Below are 22,225 nucleotides of genomic sequence, written 5' to 3'. Positions count from 1 at the left end.
CAACCACGATTTTCTGTGCTGTACCAACATCTTTATCTTAGATTGCACTTACACCGAATGTTCTCAATTATATCTTCCATACACTCTATTCTCCGACTTCCCCTACCATTTTTGCCGTCTACAGATGACCAACGGCATTGTCTGTTGTGTGATGTGAAGACTTACAGCGGCAGACTCACACAGTAAAGAGCTGACAAATGACGTGGAAGCATAAGACCAGAGTTCGGTATGCCTCGTCGAAGTCACAGGGCGCTGTTGCAGCATCTATTTCTATATCTACATTGCGCAAGCCGTCTTATCGTTCGTGGCGGACGGTATTTCGGATACCTTACCATCTTCCCTCTACCGCCTCTCATTACGCTGTTCCATTCGTGAATGGTGTGCGGGAAGAACGTTTGTGGGTAAGTCTTTGCGTCGGCTTCAGTTTGATTTTCGCATTTGATCATTTCGCATAACCTATGTTGGCGGAATAATGTACTGTTCAACTCAATTCAGACTTATAACATTAAACCTCTCAATGAAGCTCAGTGCCTCTCTTGTGCAGCCAGCCACTGGTGTTAGATGAATATATCTCTAGCTCTTTTAGGGATCGATGACCTCAGTAGTTTGGTCCCATAGAACTTACCACAAATTTCCAAATTCTGATTTTTCTGGCTTGTTAACGTAACCCGAAACGAAATGCGACGCTCTTCCTTGGTTTTTATTTTCTCTGTCTACTGATCCAGGGCCGGCCAAACTTCAAGCGGGCTGCCTGTGTCGGCTTTGCTCGTTTGTTCCTGGAAGTACTCGGCGCAGAGTGACATTTCATTTAGGTTCAGGCGCCAAAGAAACTACGAGGGTCATTCCAAAAGAAATGCACAATATTTTTGTAAAAATCAGTTTTCATTCTGCATGTGTGCAGATACATCCTTCCCGCTTGTTTTCAAACTTAGTTCAACATGTTCCCGTGAGTGGCGCCGTCACAGCATGTCTTCAAAATGGCTGCTACACTTGACGTTCGTCAGAAGCAACATGCTGTCATAGAATTCCTGTGCTGTGAAAACGAGACAGTGGGAAACATCCACAAGAAGTTGAAAACGGTGTATGGAGATGCTGCTGTCGATCACAGTACAGTCAGTCGGTGGGCAAGCAAGTTACATGATGAAGGCGGGCACGTGCGGCAATATTGAGGATTGTTCTCGCAGCAGCACGCCTCATACTGCACACATTCCAGACAATGGGCAGAGAATTAAAGAATTTGTGACTGCTGACAGACGTGTTACAGTGAACGAATTGTCGTGCTACATTGGGATAGGGTTCAAAATGGCTCTGAGCACTATGGGACTCAACTGCTGTGGTCATTAGTCCCCTAGAACTTAGAACTACTTAAACCTAACTAACCTAAGGACATCACACACATCCATGCCCGAGGCAGGATTCGAACCTGCGACCGTAGCAGTCGCACGGTTCCGGACTGCGCGCCTAGAACCGCGAGACCACCGCGGCCGGCTTGGGATAGGGGAAGGAAGTGTTTGCAGAATACTGAAAGTGTTGGCGATAAACAAGGTTTGTGCCAGATGGGTTCCCAGGATGTTGACAGCGGCTCACAAAGAAACAATAAAAACGGTATGCAGCGAACTTTTGGAATAGTACGAGAATGGTGGAGATGAATTTCTTGGAAGAATTGTGACAGGTGATGAAACATGGCTCCATCATGTTTCACCAGAGACGAAGCGGCAATCAATGGAAATTCACCCAAGAAAAAAAAATTCAAAACCACACTTTCTGCTGGAAAAGTTATGGCTATGGTGTTTTTCGATTCCGAAGGACACTTCCTTGTAGACATTATGCCAAGTAGAACCACCATAAATTCTGATGCACATGTGATGACACTGGAGAAACTTCAAGCTCGACTGAGTCTGTTCGACTACATCGGCAAAAGCAGGATGTTTTGCTGTTGCACGACAATGCAAGGCCACATGTCAGTCAAAAAACCATGGAAGCGATCACAAAACTCGGATGGACAATACTGAAACACCCGCCTTACAGTCTTGACGTGGCTCCATGTGACTGTCATCTCTTTGGGAAACTGAAGGACTCTCCTCGTGGAACAAGGTTTGAAGATGATGACCCCCTTGTGCATGCTGCCAAACAGTGGCTCCAACAGGCTGGTGCAGAATTTTACTGTGCGGGTATACAGTCGCTGGTTCCAAGATGGCATAAGGCAGCTGAGAGGGATGGAAATTATGTGGAGAAATGAAAATATTGTTCCTAAAGGATGTGTCTACACACTGTAAAACTTTCAAACATGTAGAATGAAAGATGGATTTAAAAAAAAAAATAGTGTGCATTTCTTTTGGACTGACCCTCGTAGTATAGGCATGCCTATTCAAATACAGAGATATGGAAACAGGCAGAACACGGCCCAGCTGTCGGCAGCTTCTATACAAGACAAGCGTCTGGCGCAGTTGTTAGATTGCTAACTGTTGCTACAGTGGCAGGTTATCAAGATTTAAGCGAGTTTGAACGTGCGCACGAGTAATGGGACGCAACATCTCCGAGGTAGAGATAAACTGGGGATTTTCCCGTATGACCATTTCACGAGTGTGTCGTGAATATCAGGAATCTGGTAAAACATCAAATATCCGACATCGGAAAAAGATCCTGCAAGAACGGAACCAACGGCGACTGAAGAGAATCGTTCAAAGTGACGGAAATGCAACCCTTCCTCAAATTGCTGAAGATTTCAATGCTGGGCCATCAACAAGTGCGAATCATTCAACGAAACATCATCGATATTGGATTTCGGGGCGGAAGACCCATTCGTGTACCCTTGATGACTGCACGACACAAAGCTGTACGCCTCGCCTGGGCCCGTCAATACTGACAATGGACTGTTGATGACTGGAAAAATGTTGACTGGTCAGAGGAGTCTCGTTTCAAATTGTATCGAGTGGATGGAGACGACCTCATGAATCCACGGACCCTGCATGTCAGCAGGGGACTGTTTAAGCTGGCGAAGGCTCTGGAATGGTGTATGCAGTTGGAGTGGTGTGGGACCACTGATAAGTTTAGATACGTTCTGACAGGTTACACGTACTTAGTTGGCCAAGGCTAAAAGAGACAGATTTCGCACAAAGTAAATAAGAGAAATTGTAATTTACTGGTAGTCTCTTGCGGTTGAAAAACTAATTTTTTTTTTTAACTTAGGGTCACTTATTATGTAAAAATTGTTCAGAATATTTCATCAAAATTACAAGTTAGTATCTAGTGAGGTGAATAGGATAACTCAGCGCCAGTCTTGGAAGTGCGTCGACTATCCAACTGCCTGGATGACACTTTGCATTTACCGTGCAGCCATTGAGTGCAGGAGAAAAGTGTGCAGAAGATGTCTGCTATTTAAACTGGATTGTGCAGAAAATATTCACACAAACAACGTTTTCTGCAGTGCCCACCAAGCTGGCAGTGAACTACAGACCGGGGAGAGACTCAGCGACTGTGAGTATCTCCGATGCAAAAACTGTTAGCTTTTTATGTCTACACATCATTATAGGAGCAGAGGAAATAATGGTGAAGGGCGACATACGCCGAGGAGCCACAAATACCTATCAACCTACTTAATAGTTTGTTCGTCCGGCTTTGGAACCCCATACAGCTGCAGTTCTCCATGGCATGGATTCGACACGTCCTTGGTAGGTTTCTGGGCAAATGTGACATAAGGTATCATTATGGACTGGTGGTTTCTTGTCTTGGAGTGCGCCCCCAATAGTGTTTCAGATGTTTTCCGTCGGGTTCTGATCAGCCCAGTTTAATGGTAGAAACATCAGTGTGAGCTCACCATCATGCACGATTCTGGCCTTGTGAAATGGACTGCTATCCTGCTGGAAGATGCCATGCTGTCATGAAAGACATTAAGCGAGAAGGGATGCAAGTGGTCTTAGTAGTTTCACATAGTCCACAGCTGTTGTGGCACCTTCCAATAATGCTACAAATCCCAAGAAATCCCAGGTGAATGTTCCACATAGTATAGTACTGTTCCCTATGGCCTGTGTCCGAGGCGCACATGCGCTCGCCTGGATGTCAGCATATCCGGACGTGACCAACGACAACGTGTAATAGGAACGTGATTTATCGAGCCGAAACGTTTCTGTTGATACGCAATCCAATCGCCATTATCCTGTGGCCACAGCAATCGTAATGCTGACTAGTCCAACAAGGGAACATGTAACGGTCCCCTGCTGCGGTGCCCAGCGTTACACAATGTGCTCTGAACGCGGTGCTTCGAAACACTCGTACCTGCATCAGCATGATATCTGCCACAGATCGCCGCCTATTCTGCATTTCAGAGCACGCAAGCTTCCCACCTACCTACTCTGTGACGAGGCGTGGGTGCCCAACACCTTGTAACCCAGGCGTGTGTTCACCGTCCTTCGATCACTTTCCGTTGATACTCACGACAGTAGCGCACAAACGGTCGACCAGCTTCGCCGATTCCGAGATGCTCGTTCTCAAGCGCTGGGAAATAGTATTATGCCCTTTGTCAAAGTCGTTTATGTCAGTGGATTCCCCGATTTGCGGTATCGTCGCTAGAATGATTCTCCACTGCAGCTTCTTTTCTACAACTTTTCCTGTTCATTGAGTGCCGTGTTTTTCTTGATGGTATTGCTTACTGTTCTGTTGCTTCGGCGCTGAAAATTTCTGGTGTCATTATGTCTTCTAGGTGCCAGTGGTTTTCTGTTTGTCTCATTCCACTTCTTCTAGTAGGGCCAAGGACCACTTATAACAGTCTATCTGTATGTTACCTGTCCGAGGCGACGCATAAGGTTGTTTTGTGAACCAGGCGTCTGTTTGTAAAGTTATTCAGTGCGTTCGTGATATCTTCAGAGGAAGAGTTTTTCTTCAGCTGCTTCATGTAAGTCGTCAAGTTTCTAGGTATTTGGTAAACACTGCATGGCTAGGTACTTGATAAACACGCCATGGCATTTTATTCCTCTATTTCGACTGCAAGAAAGCTACTCTTCTGGTAAATTACAATTTTTTTTATCTTTTACTTTGTGGGAAATATCTCTTTTTGCCTTAGCCACAATTACCGCAATCAGTGAATGTTCATGTCAGTGCCTCACTAGGAGCGTGCTAGTGAAACTGATGCAATATATTCAAATCTTGCTGGAAAATTACATTTAAAGTTAGATGTTTTTCCTTCTCCTCTACTTTGACTGAACACGGTACAACGAAATTTAGTAAAGGAATTCAAAGAAACTCTTGATTTCTTACTACAGTGCTTTATATATCAAAAATGCTTTTCAAGATGAGTCTTCGCTATGATGCCACAGACACGGCGGATCGTATGAATATGCTATATATTACCAGGCCACACTTTATAGAAAGTGTTGAAGTTTCATGTATCACTGAATACAGAACAGCCAAGACGTTTGTACTCTTATTGTGAACTTCTCCTACCTGATGTCTCCAGATTAGTTGTCGAACAAGAATTACACCCAGCGTACTTAGCAGTTGGGCACCAGAAGAAAGAGGTATTAATTAACATAATTTTTCCAGTGTTTATTACTGATAAGAGTGCCTGCACATTTGTCCAAATCCCTGCGGGAGTCATGTAGTCTTCGTCTGGTCGTCTGCTTTTCGAAACTGTAAATTTGTGGTAAGGTCTTTTGGGGCTAAACTGCTGAGCCGTCGATCCCTAAGCCTATACACTACTTAATCTAACTTAAACTAACTTACACTGAGGACAACACGCACAACCATGCCCGAGGGAGGACTCGAGCATCCGATGGGGGGGGGGGGGGGGGGGGAGCTGCGTGACAAGGCGCCTCAAACAGCTCGGCTACTCCGTGTGGCTCTCCTTTTCGACATGAGTATGGTGTCGTCAGAACAGATGTCTTTTGTTAACTGTGGTGATGTAGGAAGGCCCTTTATCCAATTCCTGTAGCACTCCATCAAGGTAATGTGAACTATGTAGGTCCGCCTACTGAGGTAGTCTGAAAATAGCTTCACCAGGGATTCCAGCATATGGTTGCTCATTGGTCCCTGTTCTGCATCACATTCCTGCAACACTATAAGGTGGCATTCTGTGTCGAGGTGGGTAGTAGACACAATGTTCTGGCTCGTCATTGTATGTAGATGTAGTAGACGTAATACTGAGCATGATGATACTAATGTTAGCAGTAGTAATAGATCTAATTTTTTTCCGAATTTTTAACCACAGTGCCCTTTTTGTTTTAATAGAAATATAATGGAAAATAGAAAATAGGCATATTATACAATATTTGCTGTCAGGCTGTAAAATGAAGTAAAATAAATAAAAAATAAACAAATGAGTTTTTAAATTGTAATACACAGCTTTTATGGTCAGTGTAGGTATTGTTTGACATGGAAGATATCGTACCTGAAGTCAAGTTTGAAACTCATAGAGACTTCTGTGTTTTACGTAGGGTGCTATATAATTTACACTGGAAGTTTTGACATTGATGTGACTGTATAATACATTGTGTGTGTAAGGTGTCAAACAAATAACACACCTTACATTGAATTTCTGAAACAATTCCGGTTCACTTGGTATGTCACATGATGTAGTTACGCGAAACTGTACTAATTTTATTAATATGCAGATCTAATAAATAAGCCAGGCTTTTGTGAATACAGACCACTATCAGTCACGCTAGTAATTGCACCCAAGTAATTTTACCGACTCGAGCTACGAGACGTACTTCTGAGGCAAAGGAGAATTTTACAACGGCATGCCGTCTCGCGCGGCTGGAGCCCTCACTACGGAATACGTATCACACACAATGAGACGCCGCAGCCACTACCTAGGCCGCGGGCAAAAGCAGCCCTTGTTCCTGCTTTTAACAACTCTTCGCAAAGCCTTTCTACAGGAACAGATAAACATCCAGAGAAACCCAGCTCAAAATATTGGTGACTCCCTGCAGCCACTTGCGTTAAAACTCGCATGAAAGAAAAAGCTGTTTATCTCAATATTTTTTTAATGTGTGTGAAATCCTATGGGACTTAACTGCTAAGGTCATCAGTCCCTAAGCTTACACACTACTTAACTTAAATTATCCTAAGGACAAACACACATACCCATGCCCGAGGGAGGACTCGAACCTCCGCCGGGACCAACCGCACAGTCCATGTCTGCAGCGCCTCAGACCGTTCGGCAAATGCCGCGCGGCTGTCTCAGTATTACATAACAGAAATTAAACTCTGTCCTATGAAAGTAACAACACCCGTGATAGGCTACAAGGCCTCTAGTGGGTGGAGTTATAACAAGTACAAATGCCATGATCGGCCAGAAAGAAAAGCGTGGCCCAAGCTTTGATATAGGCAAATTGCAGACAAAGTAATTGTCTCTTCTCTTGCAGAAAATCGTCGAGTGTTTGAGCAAGGCGAGTCGCGCCACACTGAGAAGATAGCGAGAGTCATTATGTGAATACTTGTTCACAGACTTCTCTAACTCGTAAGGAGTTAAGCTTCAAAGCCTCCTAGTAAGGACAATCGCATTGAGCACTGATAGTTAACACTTGCGACTGATTTGAGGGCAACGCCGTACGCGCTATTCCAGCCAAATAGCTTGTACCTTGTCAATTAACTTAACTAGAGATAACTAGGAGTCTCGGATTCAACGAAGGTATAGGAAATGTATCCGACTGGTGTTCAAATAACTACGGGTTTGCTGCCGGGTGACGTCGTCGGACACCGCCGACCTTGAAACCTGCGTGTTTTTTTTCAGATATGTAGATGATACTTTTGTTGTGTGGCCTCTTGGTAGTGCCGGCTTGAGTGGCCGTGCGGTTCTGGGCGCTACAGTCTGGAACCGGGCGACCGCTACGGTCGCAGGTTCGAATCCTGCCTCGGGCATGGATGTGTGTGATGTCCTTAGGTTAGTTAGGTTTAATTAGTTCTAAGTTCTAGGCGACTGATGACCTCAGAAGTTAAGTCGCATAGTGCTCAGAGCCAACCTCTTGGTAGTGAGAATTTAAACCGGTTTTTGGAACATCTGAATTCAATCCACCCGAATATTCAGTTCACTATGGAGGTGGAAAAGAATGGATGCCTTCCCTTCCTTGATGTGTTGGTCAAAAGGAAGATTGATGGTGCGTTAGGACATTCTGTTTATAGGAAGCCCACCCACACCGACTTGTATCTGCGAGCTGATAGTTGTCACCATCCAGCTCAGCGTGAAGGAGTAATTCGCACCTTGGTTCACAGGGCCCACGTTATCTCAGACCCTGAAAGTTTGGCAGCTGAGCTAGCACATCTCGAAGTCACCTTTCGTCAGAATGGTTATAGTGAGAGGCAGATCAAACGTGTGTTGCGCCATCAGCCTTCTGTGCTACGGGTGAGTGACGATAGCAACGAAGTGGCACCTAAGTCTACGGCGTTTTTGCCTTACGCAGGAAACATTTCCAACAAGACTGGCTGTATTTTACGGAAATATGATGTGAAATGTGTTTTTCGACCACCTTCCAAGATTAAGGCCCTGTTGGCGTCCGTAAAAGATGATCTTGGTTTGCGTAAGGCTGGGGTCTATCGTATTCCCTGCAGTTGTGGCACGTCATATATTGGTCAGACAATCAGGACTGTGGAAGACCGGTGTATTGAACATAAGCGTCACACACGCTTACAACAGCCGAGCAGATCCGCTATTGCAGAACATTGCCTTGACACCGGTCATCCTATGGAATACAACAACACGGAGATTCTGGCTTGCACGTCAAACTATTGGGACAGTGTTATTAAGGAAGCTGTTGAAATCAGACTATCAAGCAACCTTATTAACAGAGATGGTGGATTTTGTTTAAATGCTGCTTGGAATCCGGCTCTGTCTCTCCTCAAAAAACAGAGGGACGAAATTAGTGCTACCTCACCTGTTGATTAATAGTAACCATCGATATTTCTGACGTTGGTTATCTTTGGTTGTGTTGACACTTGTTCTGTGTGTGGTATCTTCCTTGTTTCTCCTCTATGAACCGAGGTATTAAATTTGCTTGCACATTTTTTCTTCCTTTTTTTTCTTGGTTTGAATTCAGATGTTCCAAAAACCGGTTTAAATTCTCACTACCATGAGGCCACACAACAGCTCGCAATTAATACTGGATGAGATTATTTGTAATTTGGAGAGCAACATTTCTTCAGAAAATTTGCACTCTTTTTTTGCCTATCATCTATATATCTGAAAAAACACGGAGGTTTCAAGGACGCTGACTGCAATGCACGTTCCTCAAAGTCCTCAATATCGGCGGTGTCCGACGACGTCACCCGGCAGCAAACCCGTAAGTTATTTGAACATTCGATCCGTCGGGAAAAGTTACGTTTTCATATCCGACTGGTGTTTAACAGTCGAGAGGGATTTAGAATAGATTCTCATGTTACAGCTCACGCAGACAGCCCCCACTGCCGCTGCCGATGCAAGGTTAACACGTGTGCACTCGCGCTGTGCCAGCAAGTGATATTCAATTGACACTCACGACTGCAGTCGTCTCCATCTCTACTTTTTTGTTTTTGTTCTATCAACCATGACCTGTATTTAAACATATTCAAGGTTTTCAGACTTAATTGAAGCAGAAACGCGAGATGCCCGACCTAACGCTATTGTAGAGATATGAATTGTTTTAATTGAGAACTTCTTTTTGATTGCTCGTTACCGGCCCCCCATTGAATTTGGGTATTTTCATTGTGCATTCTTGCGTAATTTATGTCTCTGGCGCCAATTGTATTTAAATTGTTTGTATTTTTATTCACCCTCAGACATGGCCATTAAAGAACCTTACAATAGTTAGAATTTTGCTTGACAGTTGTGTATGTAATTTTTCTAACATTGCTATGTCATGAAGTCATACTTAGAGTAAAAATAAACCTTAATAACGAAAATCTCAGATTTTTATTTTGTAAACATGTAGTTACGTCTGAATCTGTACACTAATTTCTGTCAGCGATAACGTTTCCTTTACAGTGGGTGTAGTGGAACCAACATTGAGATCATTGTCTGATTACATCACCAACCATACTGCTGCACTCTTCTCAACTCTGCATGCAGGAGATGGTATCTGCTACTTTGCAGACCGTAGGTTCAACACCAAATTCCTAAATTCCTAAAACACTCACAGAACATCCTTGTAGTAGGAAGATAACTCAGAACCAGTCTCACATGTGTTAGAGATGTTTGTAAATGCATTAATTAGTATCCAGCTGAAGTATATTTCACGACTTAGATGCCGCACTTGCTTGGCATCCAGACATAGTGTTTGACACCGTTGTCAGTAGTGACAGGTATGATCTCGTGCATTACGGCCGAGGGGGGGGGGGGGGAGGGGGGGAGGGGGGGAGGATTCAGATTCTAGTTTTAGAGAGATTCGGGTATACACGATATTGTTAACTTTTAGAGTCCGTCTCTTTATTGTTATTTCACCATCTCGCCTCAGATGGGTGGGGAGGGAGAGGGGCGGGCTTCCAGCAGTGCAGTTCTCTGCTCTTCAGCCAAGCGAATTAAAAGAAAAGATTTAGAATGAGAAATATAATCCAAATTTGGGGCTATTTTCTATTTTAAATTAGAAAACCAAAAGTGGACAGTTTAAAATGGAAACCATGTACGTTTTAAAAAAACATCGCAGGAAGGTCAAATTCTTCTGATAAAAACACTGATGCACTGCTCTTTCGTTTAATATGTGAAGTATCAGCAATAGGGTGAGAGATACTGCTGGAGGAGAGAGTGTGTTCCATAGGGTTGAGGGGTATAGCTAGAAAGACAGAGGTATATTAGATAGGAAAAATTATAGAGATGAGACGTAGAAGCTGAGGTGGATAGTGGGAAATACAGATGGTGGGAAAGACAGAGGGTGAGGAGTAGTCTGTCGAGTGTGTAGGGTAACAGTTGCAGGAGGAAAGGGATGGGGGTGGATGGAGAGGGAAAGGAGCCCTGCTGTTGAATGGGATAGGGGGGAAAATGGTTCAAATGGCTCTGAGCACTATGGGACTTAACATCTAAGGTCATCAGTCCCCTAGAACTTAGAACTACTTAAACCTAACTAACCTAAGGACATCACACACATCCATGCCCGAGGCATGATTCGAACCTACGACCGTAGCGGTCGCTCGGTTCCAGACTGTAGCGCCTAGAACCGCTCGGACACTCCGGCCGGCACTACCAAGAGGCCGCACAACAAAAGTATAATCTACATATCTGAAAAAACACGCAGGTTTCAAGGTCGGCGGTGTAGGAGGGATAAATATCAGGGCGAATCTCATTGTGCGGGAGAGGGAGTTGGTTGAAGTTGCATTAGGATTGAATGTGGAGTGTGTGTGGGTGAAGGGACAGAGAGATGTGTTTGTGAAGGCATGGCAGGAGACAATGTAATGACAGGAATCTAGTTTATGGACAGTGTAGAAGATGAGGAGGTGTTCGATGTAGCTGATGAGAGATAGGAATTTGATGAGATGGTATATGATTCAGGTGGAGGAAGGTAAACGGATGCAGAAAGCAAGACAGATTACATGGTGTTCAAGGAATTGGAGAGACTTCTAGAACTTTGTTAAGGCAGGGATCCATGCAACATTTGCATAGCAGAGGATGGGTCAGATCAGGGTTTTGTAGGTGTGGAGGATAGTAAGTAGTTTTAACCTACTGTGGGCTTTCTGTTGGATGGTTAACAGGTGAGGTTTCCACGTTAGTTGCTGGTCGAGCATCAGTCCAAGATATTTTGGTGTGTTAGCTGGATAGGACAGTTGTAAATGGTATAGTAGAAGTCATTGCGGCGGAAGGTAGGGGTGGCTCGTCCTATAATTATGGCCTGGGTTTTGGAGGCGTTGATCTTGAGGAGCCTTTGGTTACACCAGAGTTTAAACTGACTGAGGCGGATTTGGAGGGATCGTTGGGATTTCTGAAGTGTAGGGTAGAAGGCGTGGAAAGTGGTGTCATCAGCATACTGAAGGAGGTGGACTGGTGGAGGTGGTTTGGGCATATCACCAGCGTTATAGGGGAGAGAGTGTGGCAGATATGATACACGAGTTGGGATGGAAGTCATTACAGCATAGACGTTTTTCGTCGCGGCGAGACCTTTTTACGAAATTTCAGTCACCAACTTTCTCTTCCGAATGCGAAAATATTTTGTTGAGCCCAACCTACATAGGTAGGAATGATCATCAAAATAAAATAAGAAAAATCAGAGCTCGAACAGAAAGGTTTAAGTGTTCGTTTTTCCCGCTCGCTGTTCGGGAGTGGAATAGTAGAGAGATAGTATGATTGTGGTTCGATGAACCCTCTGCCAAGCACTTAAATGTGAATTGCAGAGTAGTCATGTAGATGTAAATGTAGATGTAGAGGAGATAAAGGAGAGGAGAGAGGATACAGCCTTGGGGAACTCCTGCTGTGGGACAGAAGATACAGAAATTGATATTGTTAATAGTGACTAAGAATCGGCGATTAGACAGGAAGGATGCAATAAAGCGGACATAGTTAATTGGAAGAATGCTGAAGATTAGATGGGTAGATCACATAACTAATGAGGAGATATTGAATAGAATTGGGGAGAAGAGGAGTTTGTGGCACAACTTGACAAAAAGAAGGAACCGGTTGGTAGGACATGTTTTGAGGCATCAAGGGATCACAAATTTAGCATTGGAGGGCAGCGTGGAGGGTAAAAATCGTAGAGGGAGACCAAGAGATGATTACACTAAGCAGATTCAGAAGGATGTAGGTTGCATCAAGTACTGGGAGATGAAGAAGCTTGCACAGGATAGAGTGCGTGGAGAGCTGCATCAAACCAGTCTCAGGACTGAAGACCACAACAGCAACAGTTAATTGGATGTGCATATGTCTGGTGTTCGAAAAGGAGGGCATACACGGTCGTACGCTTTTTCTAGGTCGAGGAAGACAAAAATAGCGGGTTTACGGGAGTTGAATTCTTGGGATAGGAGGTGGGCGAGATGCAGGGGCTGGCCGTAGGAGGAGGCAATGGTACAGAAGGAGCAATGGTTTACAGGAAGTAGGTGGATGCGTTGGGAGCGGATGGATTCGAAGACTTTGCTAAACACTGAGGTATCAGTAGGAGGTTTGTGGGGTTATTCAGAGCTTCGCTATGTACTTTTAAGCTTACGCATTATAGCAATGTATTTATATATACTATAGTTTTTAATTGTTATTCACTCTGATTATTTTGGCTCTTAATGTAAATATTTTACTAGAAATTTTACTAGAACACCAGTCATCTATAATAATTGTCATGGTTTCTTGTTACGGAAAGATTTAGCAATTGAACACTAACTTAGCTCACAGCGTGCAGATGCCATTTGCTGAGAGCTGCGTACACTAGTCTCAGGGGCCTGGCGTGTTTTCATACCCGTTGTGATGTGTGCAACCAGAATATGCGCTACAACCCCGGCATGTTTATGATGTAAAGCTTTACTGAAGGCCTGAACCAGTTTGGTTTGCATTGGGCTGCTCCACATGGCAGTTTTGGAGACAAAACACATTACATACTAAAAAAAAACTTTCTGTCATCTTGTGTTTTATTCTATTTTATAGGACACCCGCAATGTTTTTAAATCCTTTGACAAGGGGCATTTACCTGCTGGGATATTTTATACCCGGTATCCCATCGCACCTAATTATCAGTAAGTTGTTTGACATTTTCTTGACAATCTAGTCCCACTACTATGAAAAGGCCAATTCGAAGATGCCTGAATGAAGATGAAACGCGTCATTGGCAAATAATAATAATAATAAAAAAATAGCACTGCTACGAACACTGATCTGGACTTTAACTTGGATTGTCTTTTTTATACACTATAAGTGTAGTGTGAGTGACGGAGGTCTTCTGAGATTCGAGGTCGGGCTAGTTTCAGCAAAGGCTCAATTTCCTGAAGCGAATATATTTTGCCTTGGGGGAGAGATTTCCAGTCCACACAGTACCCTTGGAAGAATTGACGGCTGACGTAAACCTTTGAGGGATACCAATCACATCAGTGGATTTTTTAAAATACTCTCTCTCTCTTTTCTAAATTTTATCCCGCAGCACGTTGTCGTCTGTATCGTGTTTCAGTGGGCGGAGATTAAACGACCAGCACAGCATTCACCTAAACATCGGGGGAAAACCGCTTAAAGCCAGACAGAGAGTGGCTGGTGCACCAGATCAAAGGTTTTTGTATCGCCTTACGGTTTTGATACGGTCTGACTAACCTACCTGTCCCGCAGCTTACACGGGAATGGTCTATCTATACCATCTTGTCGATACCTACACAGCCAAAATTTTAGCTGCTAAGACGCGCTGCAAGTAATTTTTTAAAATGTATGTTACATTCCTACTGCATGAAAAACCGCTTACAACAGCAGTTTGTAGAGCCCTTCGTGTCTAGCATGCGATTCAGGGCATAAGCAGACCCACAGATGACAAGAGAAAGTAGTGCCACGTAACGCGAAGTCCGAAATACACAGACGTAAATTTTTAACACTTAAACCATAGAAAAAATGTCTCACGTACTTACAGTCCATATCGACGGATAAGCTGTAGCAGATGTATCTGATACACAAGTGACTAGAAAATCTAGGCAGTGTAACATGTTGCATTACAGACGACTTCCATCAATCGGTATTTTAATTTGTTGATGTGAAATATGTTATAACAATTCCTGTAGCACGGTTCTTACGATAATGTTTGAACAACATCTTTTTACTAGCAATGAAACAGTTCCTTGTTTATTCCCTGTAGTCCTCACAAAAATGCGAAGTGTCTGTTGGAGACGAAAACAAACATTTTCCTTGCACCAGGCACACTTGATAAAACAAAAACTAGTGTATTTAAACACTTCACAATAATTACTAGCTTTATTTATAAAGAACTAGAATGGAGTTAAAAATGGTCGCGGCTGTTGTTCTGCATATTGTGTAGTATATCAGGGATGCTTGATCAAATTCGTAAAACGTGGTGTTGCAAACTTACAACGCAGAAATGACTCAAGCTGAACAACACTGTTCTGCTGATAAACCTGAAATGGCAAAGAGCTAACGGTCATGCCCGACAACGTTCTGAAAAATGTATTAGACTGTTGAAAAAATTATTATTAAGGGACTAACTAACGCTATTAGTTCCGGGTGGAGTCCAAATTATATTAACAGTCTTTTCGTTATCCTCCTAAAGACAAAGGTGTCGTTATGTCTCGGTCAAGAGTCCAACAAAAGTAATGAATTATTTTCTGTAAATAGTAAGAAAAATGTTTCGGATGTAACATTGAAAATCATTCTCTCCCATTTCTACAGATTTCGTTTCATCGATTATATTTTTGTAAATAAACAGTCAATTTAGTTTTTTGAACTAATTTGCCTTGACGTTCCTGAAGACATATATAAAGCTTTGGAAACAGTAATCCACTGGTATTTATAAGTGGCATTGTTGTATGCGATTGTGTCACAACATTCATCGGCTGCGCAGGTATCTATCTTTTTTTCGTTCTAAATGGTAAAGTGTGGTTTGCACGAAACCTGACTAGCTTTATATGCAGTATTTTAGCGGATAACAAGAAGCTTCGGCTTCACATCAGCTATGAATTTCTCTACAGTATTGGGCATTAATGACATTTCCTCTACACGTTTAATTGAGGTAAACTTCGAAATCTTGCTACTTCCTTTTCTGTGTAAGTTACTGAATCTGTTACATCAGGTTGAAAAACGCTGTAAATCAGTAATGTTCATCTCACTTGCAAAGCAGAGCACCCAGTCTAATAGATTTCCCTCGTAATGGTCAAATGTTGAAATGTGTGTCAAATCTTGAGGGACTTAACTGCTAAGGTCATCAGTACCTAAGCTTTCACACTACTTAACCTAAATTATCCTAAGGACAAACACACACACCCATGCCCGACGGAGGACTCGAACCTCCGCCGGGACCAGCCGCACAGTCCATGACTGCAGCGCCTGAGACCGCTCGGCTAATCCCGCGCGGCCGGTAATTGTCCATGGACTGTCAGTTCTAAATCTTTCAAATAGTTCTCCATTCTCAATTTTGCGAGTTTCATTTCCTCACATATTTTGTACTTTTTGTGAATCTTTCTTCCATTTATACAATTCATTTTCAGATTTTACAAAACGAAACCAGGTTTGGAGGCGGCCGGTGTGGCCGAGCGGTTCTAGGCGCTTCAGTCTGGAACCGGGCGACCGCTACGGTCGCAGGTTCGAATTCTGCCTCGGGCATGGATGTGTGTGATGTCCTTAGGTTAGTTAGGTTTAAGTAGTTCTAAGTTATAGGGGACTGATGACCTCAGATGTTAAGTCCCATAGTGCTAAAAGCCATTTTTTGAACCAGTTTTGGACACTGCTTATGTATAACCGTTTTCTCCCGCCTTCGTTTTACTAAGAAGTTTATAGCCTTTTTTGTCTCACTGAAAACTATTACTGTATATTTTTCTGTTAGCTCGGAAGGTACTATATTTTTGTTCTGGACTTCAATTAGCGCAGCAATCATCATTCGAACAATAGTTCACGGAATCGACTATTTACTGTTTCCTCTGTAATGTTTGTGCAATTTCTAATTAAATGTCGACGTCGTTTGGGTGAATGTCCAAGAAAGTAACAAATAAATAAAACCTATGTAAGCCCAGGAGAAGGAGGTGATTTTGATTGCATACCAAACTCATCATATTTAATCTGTGCAAGGCTTAAAACATCAGTTGGATTACAAATTGCTGTGAAATTCTGTAAGCTGCAGGAAGACAGACGTTATTAACAAGCACATACGAAAAAATCACAAAGGAAATTAATTCCCTTGTTAACACTTGGCTATGCCGCAAATGACAACTGCTAATTATTAGGGGTATGAAATGAGTTACAAATTCTAGGCAATAGTAAGTGAACAATTGTGTCGGGAGAAACTGTCAATGAAAACCGAAATTCGCTTTACAAATTAAAATCGTGTCGTGCCGTGTTATCGATTTACTGAAGTGCCGTCAACCAAGGATATGCTCCCAGGCGTGCTGCGCACGCACTGTCTGCTACAGCTACAGCGGGGTGCGAGGTATACACTTCTCCAAGCATCTGCCGAGCCAGGAATTTAGCAAATTTCATCATTTGTTGAAAGAAGTATTTGCAATGTGCCTTAGCGGCTAAAATTTTGACACTGTTTCTTTTGGGGTATTCATCCTGTAAATGAACCTTCAGGGCAGGTTCCCACATGTCGGACTGGGCAGTTCCCTTGTTGGAACATTGTGCGTTAAGCTAGACGAGCATGTCGAGTCTGTCTGAACACTGGTACGCAGAGGATATTAACAAACGGTCCTGCTATGAGATAGCAGTCAACAGAGAAATGTAACTGGAAGAAAAAGGAGTAAATCAATGGGAATGATCATTACTGAAACAAAAGCCAGCCTGTAATCACAGTGCTGACTACTGATCTGATGGAATTTCACTTTCCTTGTGTCACATGTGTCTCAACTTTATCTTCAATAATGGCAGAAGCTAAAGAAATGAATTAAAATGTATGCCACGGCCTGGACTTGAAGTAGGAGACTTGGGTTCAAGTCCCGGCTGTGGTAAAAATTTTATTTCGTTTTTTCAGCTTTTATTACTGCTGAAGAAAAAATGGAGACTCACATGTCTCAAGGGAAACGTAGTTCCATCACATCAACAGATCACCTACGACTGAGGTACAAGCAAGATTTCCCCATTACGTGTAAAGATCTACTCCTGTATCAGTCTCGGCAATACAGACTATTTGAGAAGGGAAAAATGGGCTGAAGTCTTGAATTGAAGTTTGTTTTATTGAGGGCTCCGTGCAGCTACCGTATGTTATCCATATTGCTGTGGTGAAGTAATTGTTAGCACATTTGCCTAGTAAACGTGAGAACTGGGTTTAAGTCCCATTCGTGGCACAAATTTTAATTCATCTCTTCAACTTCTATCATCATCGAAGATAAACAGTGCTGACTCACTGAAATATTGTGGTTCTGCTGGAGTTGGTATGGACTCGGTGTACTTCGAGACAGCCATGGACTCTTGCAGAGCTGTTGCACAGGTTTGCATTCTGTGGGGAGTGTAATGCAATAGATTTTTTGGTTGTGATTTTCGAAGGCGATTGTCATAAGTTAACCTAAGAAGGTTTAGCTGACGCAACGTTTAAAATTACGGTTTCATCTCTTGTCAACAGGTGCTGCCAGGATGGCTGGACCATAGTTGAGGGTAGCACGGAGTGCGAGCCGTCGCCAGAAGGGAGTGATGGAGAGGGTGACGTGGAAGGCATGGTGTTGGTACCCGAGGATCTGCGGCGAGTGTTTGGCAGTCCACCGTGCCCTGAAGGCTTCATCGAGGCCTCGTTCGAAGAGATCGAGATCCTCGACAGTGGCACAATATATGCTTTCAATGAGACCCACGCCCCATACAACGTCTCCCAGTACTGCCTTGCGGTATGCCAGCTCATTCACTTTCGATATCTCTTAGTTACGGATCTTATCAGATAGAACTCTTTGCTTACTACAATGTTGATCTATTCTTCTTTTAAAACATACTGCAAGGGTAAACGTATTATTGTAGCCAAGACAGACACGAAGCCCACGCCTACCACAGCAGTAAAACTATATATGCCAACTAGCTACGCACATGACGAAGAAATTGAAGAAATGTATAATGAAATAAAAGAAATTATTCAGATAGCGAAAGGAAACGAAAATTTAAGTCGTGGGGGATTAAATTTGATAGTAAGAAAAGGAAGACAAGGAAAAGTAATAGGTGAATGTAGAAGGGGGTAAGGAATGAAAGAGGGAGCCGCCTAGTAGAATTTTGCACAGAGAATAACTTAATCATAGCTAACACTTGGTTTAAGAATCATGAAAGAAAGTTATACACATGGAAGAGGCCTGGAGATACTGGAAGATTTCAGATAGATTGTATAATGGCACGGCAGAGATTTAGGAACCAGGTTCTAAATTGGAAGACATTTCCAGGGGCAGATGTGGACTCTGACCACAATTTATTGCTTATGAACTGTAGATTAAAACTGAATAAACTGCAAAAAGGTAGTGCTTTAAGGAGATGGGACTTGGATAACCTGAAGGAACCAGAGGTTGTACAGAGTTTCAGTGGGAGCATTAGGGAACGATTGACAAATACAGGTTGACAAACACACTAGAAGAAGAATGGGTAGCTTTGGGAGATGAAACAGTGAAGGTTGCAGAGAATCAAGTAGGTAAGTACACGAGGGCTAGAAGAAATCCTTGGGTAACAGAAGAGATATTGAATTTAATTGATGAAAGGAGAAAATATAAAATGCAGTAAATGAAGCAAGCAAAAAGGAATACAAACGTCTGAAAAATGAGATCGACAGGGAGTGTAAAATGGGTAAGCAGGTATGGTTAGAGGATAAATGTAAGGATGTAGAGGCATATATCACTAGGAGTAAGATAAATACTGCCCACAAAAAAATTAAGGAGACCTTTGGAGAAAAGAGAACCACCTGTATGAATATCAAAAGCTCAGATGGAAAATCAGTCCTAAGCAAAGACGGGAAAGCAGAAAGATGGAAGGAGTATATAGTGGGTCTATACAAGGGCGATGTCTTTGAGGGCAATATTATGGAAATGGAAAAGGATGTAGATGAATATGAGATGGGAGATTTGATACTGCGTGAAGAATCCGAATAAGCACTGAAAGACCAAAGTAAAAAAAAAAGGCCCCAGGAATAGACAACATTCCATAAGAGCTACTGATATCCTTGGGAGAGACAGCCGTGACAAAAGTCTAACATCTGGCGAGCAAGATGTATGAGACAGGCGAAATACCTCAGACTTCAAGAAGAATATAATAATTCTAATCCCAAAGATATCATGTGTGGACAGGTATGAAAATGATCGAACTATCAGTTTAATAAGTCATTGCTGCAAAATACTAACACGAATTCTTTACAGACGAATGGAAAAACTGGTAGAAACCGAACTTGGGGAAGATCAGTTTGGATTCCGCAAAAATGTTGGAACGCGAGGGAATACTGACCCTACGACTTATCTTAGAAGATAGATTAAGGAAAGGCAAACCTACGTTTCTGGCATTTATAGCTTTTGACAATGTTGACTAGAATACTCTGTTTCAATGGAGAGACAATGGATACTCACTCGACCCGGCAAATTAACAGGGCCTTCTCAACTAGAGCCAGGAACAAGGGAGTGGATAAAGATGTGAACGCGCCAGCCAAGCCCCTAGCTTTTGTTCCCTTCGTTGGAAATATCTCCTTCAAGATAGCGAGTATTCTTCATAATTTTCATGTGAAAGTGGTTTTCCGTCCGCCTTCTAAGATTTCGGATTTGCTGGGATTGGTGAAGGATTTGTTACTGCGGAAGGCGGGAATTTACAAAATACCATGTCAATGTGGTATGGCCTATATAGGACAGACAATGCGTACAGTGGGAGAGCGTTGTACAGAACATCAACGTTGCACTCGCCTACAGCAACCCAGTAAGTCTGCAGTGGCGGAACATTGTATTTCTGACGGACATTCAATGGAGTAGGACAAAACTTCGATTTTGGCTACAGCAACAACTTTTTGGGTCTCCATTATCAAAGAATCCGTTGAAATATGGATTGTAGGAAATCTAATGGACTGTGACAGTGGTTACCAATTGAGTAACGCATGGAGTCCCGTCTTCTCCGAAATTTGCTCGAGAAGGAGACTTCGATAGCTGGGGCCAGCGACAATACCGACGGCAGTTGAGTACTGTAGTTCCACCAGCGAGGGCGCTGTCATTGGGTGGTGTGGCCCTTCCGTCTCCGCGGCTGCAACGCATGCGTGGCAGTACTGTCAGCGCACTATATAAGATGGAGCGGAGAACTTCTTCGTCACCTGACAACCTTAGTAAGGCCTCCTACCTTTCCGATATCTTTACCCTCCCTGACGAGCCGCAGTTGGATTACTCCCTCTTCCCTGATGACCACAATTGAACTGTAACCTCTGTCCCTCCACTTGCTCCTGGCTTCTAGTACTTGGACAACATTACACACAATGAACTCAATGCCCTTTCACCACTCTGGATATCGTCCTTACACTCCGCACGAAACGCTACACCGCTTCCGGTCACAATGGCGTTACCTATCGCCACCTCCGTGAATCTCCCACCTCCTTCCTCTCCACCCTCGCCAGGCTATATAATGTGGTCTTGTCCACCGGCTACTACCCTGACCTGTGGAAAACCTCCCATATCCGATGTTCCTTAAACCCAACCCATCTTGACCGGTTCTCCACTTGGTGCAACCAGTGGTTGCTCAGGGTCAATCCTTTCAAGACCCAGGTGACCATTGTAGGCAAAACCACCCTTTCCTTCCGTCTTCTCGACTTCTATATCACCATTTATGGCCGTCCTATCACCCTCACTCCCACTCTCAAGGACCTTGGCGTCCCCCTTGACAGTCGTCTCTCCTGAATCCCCATCTCCAGACAATCCAAGCCAAGACACGCTCCCACCGCCACCTCCTCAAGCTCCTTTCTGGCCGCATATGGGGTGTGGACCCCTCCACCATCCTCCACACCTATAAATCCCTCATCTGCCCTATCCTCTGCTATGCCCATCCTGCATGGATCTCCGACCCTCCAACCTTTTACAAATCCCTTCAAATCCTAGAATGCCACGGGCTCCGCCTCGCCTATTGCATCTGTCTCCCCTCCCCCATGCATATCCTGTATGACCTTATTCTGTTCTTTCACCTCTTCCTTTTCCTCGAACAGATACGGATCCTCTACACCTCCCGTAAACTTGATCCCCCTCACCCACTTGTCTCTCCCATCCTTTCCCACCCCCACTGCTGCCACGCCAGTATTCCCATATCCCACCTGCTCTCCATCTCTCCACTCTCCATACCCTCCCCTGAGGTATCTTCCACCAACTACCCCTCCCTGATGATGCCCTCATTCCCTCCACCTACCTCTCATACCTACTTTGATCGTCCCCTTTTTCCTTAGGGCACCCTCTCTCCCTTCTCTTCCTCCTCCCTTCCTCCCCCCCTCCTCCCTGCAGGCTTCCTGTACCCCACCCCCGTACCTTCTTTCCTCCCCCTCCCTCCTCACCCACCTTATCCCCTTTTGGGAGGTCCCCGGACTCATACACGTCAAGTGAACATTTGCGTGCCAGACATCATCGCCATCTTTTCTTTGTGTGTGCCGTCGTGTTAGTGCTTCAGTGTTTCACTGCAGACGCTCCATCATTGACGAGTATCATTTCAGTCATCAGTGTTTGTGTACAAGTGCTCAACCTTTTTTTCTTT

General features: G+C 43.6%; 1 protein-coding gene across 1 annotated transcript in view; it reads left to right on the top strand.

The window, feature by feature from the left end:
* The window catches only part of LOC126349825 (G-protein coupled receptor Mth2-like), a 583,470-nt gene that overhangs the window by 90,397 nt on the left and 470,848 nt on the right, over nt 1-22,225 (top strand). The window contains exon 3 of the mRNA XM_050002465.1: nt 18,129-18,384. Coding sequence (XP_049858422.1) covers nt 18,129-18,384 — 256 coding nt within the window. The remainder of the gene's footprint in view (nt 1-18,128; nt 18,385-22,225) is intronic.

The sequence above is a fragment of the Schistocerca gregaria genome, chromosome 1 (assembly GCF_023897955.1).
Source record: "Schistocerca gregaria isolate iqSchGreg1 chromosome 1, iqSchGreg1.2, whole genome shotgun sequence".
Classification (NCBI taxonomy): domain Eukaryota; kingdom Metazoa; phylum Arthropoda; class Insecta; order Orthoptera; family Acrididae; genus Schistocerca; species Schistocerca gregaria.
The sequence above is the reverse complement of the archived record's forward strand: the minus strand, read 5'-3'. Positions and strand labels throughout refer to the sequence as shown.